Source organism: Lasioglossum baleicum, unplaced genomic scaffold (genome assembly GCF_051020765.1).
Source record: "Lasioglossum baleicum unplaced genomic scaffold, iyLasBale1 scaffold0208, whole genome shotgun sequence".
NCBI classification, from domain to species: domain Eukaryota; kingdom Metazoa; phylum Arthropoda; class Insecta; order Hymenoptera; family Halictidae; genus Lasioglossum; species Lasioglossum baleicum.
Genome location: NW_027469268.1, coordinates 69,935 through 76,795, shown reverse-complemented (window position 1 = coordinate 76,795; position 6,861 = coordinate 69,935). Strand labels below are relative to the sequence as shown.

Below are 6,861 nucleotides of genomic sequence, written 5' to 3'. Positions count from 1 at the left end.
GAAACAGAACATATAAAAGAAAGGATAGGAAAGGCCAGGAAGGTGATGGGAGGATTATGGGGGATCGGAGAAAGAAAATTTAAGGCAGATGTTGTTCCGTCGCAACGGATCGTAGTCCTACACAAAGAAATGTTTTTCCTCGCAAGAAATTCGTTAACGGAAATTCTCCTTTAAACATAAAGAACCATGGCATCTGCAGTGAACCGTACTGCCGCGCGAAATAAAGAGCTTAAGGGTCGACTTCGTATTTTATTTATGATATAGCCGTTACCAACCGTTTTTCGGATTAGAAGATTATTTATGCTACGGTCACTCAGGTACGGCCAAATGTTATTTGTACATCCGGCAATTCTCGGAATACTTACTTCGTCCCGGGCTAAGAATATTCACGGTCACTCAAGATACAACTCTAAAGAACCCTCGCCGTCATAAATTACAACCCCAGATGTGTAACCCCAGATGTGTACGCCCGCGTTCGCTAAGCTCAGTCCAAGGTTAAACATTCAATTCTTTAAGGATACGGTCAAGGGGCGACAGTCAACCGTCGAGCGACGTCAAATACCGCTCTTGCCTTCATACCAGGTAGCACCCCACTCTTCCTTCCGACTAGACCAGCCTCTCAGTCACCATGGAAGGAAGTTTGAACAATTAAGGGTGTCCTGATTGGTAAACGACGAGTTGACTGAACCAACCCGGACAGTTCTTTCCCTCATTACAATAGATTCTACTTCCCTTTCCTCGTCTAAGGTCAACCTCTCCACCCACGAGGAGCCTAACCGACCTCTCGCCAAGACCAACGTCCAGTACTTTCAGCAGTTCGTTTCCGAATCTCTGAACGAGTGACACTGACCAGTCTTGCTTGAGCGTCTCACGTGATTGCTGCATACACGATCAGCACATTTCACTACAATACAGATCAACACGGTTTGATCTGCGCGCGTCTAAGGCAGGATCTGTTGGATTAGCCTTACTGACGAGTTCACCAACAGATCTCGAACGAAACGCGATTCCTCCAGTCAATTCCTTGTCCACACAATCCGTTATTTACATTGAAATAGTTATCTAAAATTAGTTTGGCGGATAACATTCGAACAGTCGCGAACCCATTTCTTTACAATCGAACATTTTGAAATCGGCAGTTACGCGAACGAACATTTGGTCCTTCGAGCCGGATTGGTGGCCTAGTGGCAATACAGTGCAGTGCAACTACGAACAATCCAGTGCGAACAACAACAGCGAGATTGGAGGAATCAACGAGCCTTAGCCGTCATCAACAATCAACATCGTCCATCCAAAGCAGCAGACGTTCAGATCAGCTCAAGGTAGGCACGTTACATTGAATTAACCGATCAGGAACCACACGTGACAAACATCAGTCAGAACTCTTCGAAATGGCTAATTCAGTCAAATCAACCGTACGCATTCGCGCTCTCAAACACAAACAACGTGTTTTCAAATCCAACTTGACCAACTTCACTAACGAGCTAACAGAATATCAAGATTCCGCGACCGCGCGTACAAAATTACGCGAACGAATTGAACGTCTAAGAAAGCAATTCAACGGTTTCAACGACGCACAAGACGAGATAGGGCATCACGAAGATTTCGACCAGACCGAGACTGAACGCAAGGATGTAACCACGGTGTACGATGACGCGTTAGCTAACGCGATACAGTTGTTAGAAGGTTTCGAACCGACCATTAGCCAATCGACACGAACCGTGACAGATTCACCGGCACCGTCCACGGCGACTAGCATAAGCGGGGTGCATCTGCCGAAAATGAATCTTCCAATATTCGACGGTCGCCTTGAAAAATGGCTACCCTTTAAAGACGCGTTCTTGAGTCTAATACAAAAACACACAGGACTAACAGACATACAACGGTTCAATTACTTAAGACTATCGGTATCGGGACAAGCACAAGCCGCCATCGAATCATTCACAATGAGCGAGGTAAACTACCAAGCAGCATGGGCCCAATTAATGGAAACTTACGATAATCAACGCGCACTCGTTCTCCGACACACCGCACTACTGCTCGAAACGCCGGCAATGCCAAACAGTACGCCCGACGCGATCAACAATCTAGTAAACCACCTTCAATCGCACATCCGTTCGCTGCAAACCCTTGGCCGATCATGGGAGGACATCGCGAATGACTTTATTATCAGCATCGCGATCGATCGTATGGATTCTGAGACGCGCCGAACTTGGGAACAAACATTTTTGGATACGCAGATGCCTCAGGCAACAGCGATGTTTAAACACCTTCGTAACGCATCGCATCAAGGCAGCTCTCGCGCGTCAGCAGTAAACCAAGTCAGAACCGCGTTGCCAGAAAACCACCGTCCGTCGACAAGCACGCGATCACGATCCTCGAAAAGATCCTGGGCATCCGCGACGAGATCGAAAGAGATCTCATCATCACCTGTACCTCGAAAACGAACATTCGTGACAACGACCTCTGAACAAGCATGCAAGTTCTGCAACTCGCGAACGCACAAATCCTTCGCGTGTCCTAAATTCATGAATATGACAATCGACGATCGCTGGGCAGCTGTGCGAACCGCGAGATTGTGCCACAACTGCCTGAAATCAAATCACAAATTCGAGAACTGCGTCAGAGGTCAATGTCGTATGTGCGGACAGAGACATAACACTCGACTTCACATTGACCAGAAATCTACAATTCCAACCGCAGAGGCCTGACTAGCATCGGGAATCGCCAGACAGTTATCACTTCCTACTCGTACCCTTTTGTCAAACGGAATAACGAACGGTCTGTTAACCACCGCACGAATTTATATACTAGATCGCGATCGCAATCCGATATTGTGCCGTACGCTGATCGACACGTGTTCCAACGCAAACCTCATCACGGACGAACTCGCGAAACGATCGGGTTTACCGACGACCCGTCAGACAGCAGTCATTGAAGCTTTAAATCAATTGAATACCACATCAAGCAGCCTCGTGACCGCCACAGTCAAATCACGATTAACAAATTATCAACGAACATTGACGTTTTGCACGATACCACGGATCGCGGGATCAGTACCGGACAATCAAATCGACCGAGACAATCTTCGTATACCAGCAAATCTGCGTTTAGCCGATCCAGACTTTCATCGCCCAGGAAAGATTGACATGTTGCTCGGGACCGGGCCCGCGTTGTCATGTCTCAGCATAGGCCAAATCAATCTATCAAAACAGAACAACGTCGATCTTATATTACAAAAGACCCAATTCGGATGGATCTTAGGAGGTGATCTCGTCACGACATCACGAGCGAGCCATCGAACCCTTTCCACCAACGTAAATTTCGAACTACAAAAATTCTGGGAAATCGAGGAAGGAGCCGTTAAACAATTCCGATCACTAGAAGATCAAGCTTGTGAAGGTCATTTTAGCGCAACCGTGAAACGCAACGAGTCCGGTCGATACATAGTAGCATTACCCTTCAATGAAAAACGGGAACAACTCGGAGAGTCATATTCGCGTGCCTTGAACCGTTTTCGAACACTTGAACGAAAATTAGAACGCGATCCGGAGTTAAGAGAGCAATACACAAAGGTGATAGACGAATATCGTTCACTCGGACACATGACACGCGCGACGAACACGCACGCACCAGGGTTTTACTTACCACATCACGCCGTCATAAAACTAACGAGTTCAACAACCAAGCTCCGGGTCGTGTTCGACGGGTCAGCCAAAACAAGCACGAATCTCTCGTTGAACGACACCCTCCGAATCGGTCCAACGTTACAAGACGACCTTCTGTCGCTGCTATTAAGATTCCGAATGCATGCATACGTCATAACCGGAGACATCGAAAAGATGTATCGTCAATTCCTCGTTCGACCCGAAGACCGCGTTTACCAGAGAATATTATGGCGAGACGCACACCAAGAAATCAATACATACGAATTGAATACCGTTACGTTCGGGCTCGCGCCAGCTCCCTATCTAGCCATACGATGCTTACACCAATTGGCAGACGACGAAGCACGCGATTTTCCGGAAGCAGCGGCTCGAATCAAGAAAGACCTGTACGTCGATGATTTATTGACCGGTACCGATTCGCTAGCGGAGGCGAAGAAGTTACAACATCAGATAATCACCCTATTGAAACGAGGCGGTCTCAATATTCGACAGTGGGCGTCAAATGAACCGAGGCTGTTATCAACCTTAAGTAAGGAATTAATCCATCCAAAGATTCTCGGTGATGAATCTACCACGAAAACATTAGGGGTATCATGGGACGACAGGCACGACGCGATCCGATATTCAGTTCAACCTGCCGCGAACACTGAAATCACCAAACGAAATATATTATCGACCATCGCGAAGATCTATGATCCACTCGGGCTACTCGGACCTATCACAATTGTTGCCAAGATATTGATGCAACAACTATGGACCTTAAAAATCTCTTGGGACGAGTCTGTCCCAGCCAGCATCCACACAAAATGGATGAACTTTGAAGGTGACCTACAGCAACTCAACAATATCGAATTCAACCGTTTGGTTAGATTGAAAAACGCGAGACAGACAGAAATACACGGGTTTTGCGACGCCAGCGAAAGGGCCTACGGCGCCTGTATATATATACGGACAATTGATAAATCCGGGTCCATTCACGCGCATCTACTCTGTGCCAAATCACGAGTCGCACCACTCAGCCAAATCACACTGGCTCGATTGGAACTATGCGGTGCTGCACTATTGGCTACCTTGTTCCAAACCACGCGGAATGCATTGACGCATAATATCGACAAGACCACTTTCTGGACAGATTCGACAGTCGTCTTAGGTTGGTTACGCAAGCAACCTTCAAATTTAAAGACCTTCGTCGCGAACCGCGTAGCCGATATCCAACGGAAAACAGACATTCAATCATGGCGGTACATTCGGTCAGCAGACAATCCAGCCGACCTCATTTCTCGCGGAATCACCGCAGCCGAGTTCAACAACAATGGGCTTTGGCGTAACGGACCTGAGTGGCTCTCAAAGGAGCAAACGAAATGGCCACCCGCAAGATTCACCAAATGCGATGAATTGCCTGAATTGCGTTCAATAACATGTTTAGTAGGTTCGACTATCCGAACCGATGAGATCTTGATACGATACTCATGCATACAAAAACTCCGACGAATCGTAGCCTATTGCTTGCGCTTTCGAGTCAATAATCAAAACACCGGGTCTTTATCTCTCAAGGAACTACAAGATGCCAACAAACGAATAATCAAGCTATTACAAGCCGTTACTTTCGCTCAGGACATTCGCGATTTGAAGTCAGGAAAATTATCAAACCCCAGTAAATTACAACCGTTGTGTCCATTTCTCGATGACGAAGGAATCCTGCGCGTTGGTGGACGATTGCAAAATTCCTCTCTGTCTTTCGAACAGAAACATCCGATATTATTGCCTCGGGGACATCACATTACTAGACTCATCATACGAGATTCGCATCAGAAAAACCATCATTCAGGAATTACAGCCACACTCTACGACGTACGACAGTTATATTGGCCAATCGACGGAAAAAATACAACACGCCAAATAGTTCGGGGCTGCATCAAGTGTTTCCGGATGAACCCCAATCCCGTCGATTATGTTATGGGCAATCTACCTGCCGCGCGCGTTACCGAGGGTCGCCCGTTCCTAACCAGCGGCATAGATTATTGCGGTCCCTTTTTCATAAAGGAGCGGCAATTCAGAAATCGAGTCCGAGTCAAGGTATACGTGGCCGTTTTTGTTTGCTTTGCAACTAAAGCCGTCCATTTAGAGGTCGTCAGCGATTTGACAACAGAAGCATTCATTGCCGCTCTCAAACGATTTATAGCGCGACGAGGAATTTGCAAGAACATTTACTCAGATAATGGTACAAATTTCGTGGGCGCAAACAATGAGTTAATCGCACTTCAACAAACATTATCCAAGGATGAGAAATTTAATCATTTTTTAACTGCCAAGGAAATTTCGTCGCACTTCATGCCAGCGTTATCACCTCATTTCGGTGGATTGTGGGAGGCCGCCGTTAAATCATTTAAACATCACATGAAACGAGTCGTCGGCATAGAACTGTTCACACATGAACAATTTACTACATTCGTCATCGAGGTCGAAGCCATTCTCAATTCGCGTCCTCTGACACCTCTCTCGTCGGGCCCGAACGACATGTCCGCTCTCACTCCGGGCCATTTCCTGATCGGTGGTTCTTTGACGTGCATTACCGAGACTGATTTCAGCCAAACGCCATCCAATCGCCTGTCTACTTGGCAACATATCCAGAAAGTCAAACAAGATTTCTGGAAACGATGGCACAAAGAATATGTTCATCAGCTTAACATTCGTCACAAGTGGACCAGGAGAGGTCACGAGATCAACATCGGAACTGTTGTACTTCTGAAGGACGATTCTCTGCCACCATTGTGTTGGCATCTAGGTCGAATACAACAAATTCATCCAGGGCCAGACGGGATCATAAGGGCAGTAACCGTTCGTACCATCAACGGCACGTACACGCGAAACGTGAAGAGGCTAGCGCCTCTTCCTAATTCAAACAGCGCACAATCGTCCAGTGCTGCTGTCTCAACATAAACCAAGTGAGTCAATGTCTTATATTGTATTGATCGATCGAACCGATCAACGAGGGGGAGCATGTTCCGTCGCAACGGATCGTAGTCCTACACAAAGAAATGTTTTTCCTCGCAAGAAATTCGTTAACGGAAATTCTCCTTTAAACATAAAGAACCATGGCATCTGCAGTGAACCGTACTGCCGCGCGAAATAAAGAGCTTAAGGGTCGACTTCGTATTTTATTTATGATATAGCCGTTACCAACCGTTTTTCG

General features: G+C 46.7%; 1 protein-coding gene across 1 annotated transcript; it reads left to right on the top strand.

Annotated features, from left to right (window-relative positions):
• The first annotated feature begins 1,391 nt into the window (after nt 1-1,391).
• On the top strand, nt 1,392-6,608 carry LOC143220110 (uncharacterized). Its single transcript, XM_076445850.1, has 2 exons — nt 1,392-2,637; nt 2,815-6,608. Exons 1-2 carry the CDS (start codon nt 1,392-1,394, stop codon nt 6,606-6,608), a joined length of 5,040 nt encoding a protein of 1,679 aa, XP_076301965.1.
• Nucleotides 6,609-6,861: the final 253 nt, after the last annotated feature.

Coding starts and splice junctions, on each gene's coding strand:
- LOC143220110 (XM_076445850.1), top strand. CDS start 1,392: ATGGCTAATTCAGTCAAATCAACCGTACGCATTCGCGCTCTCAAACAC. Junction 2,638..2,814: donor CTGCGTCAGAGGTCAATGTC/GTATGTGCGGAC, acceptor TTTATATACTAG/ATCGCGATCGCAATCCGATA.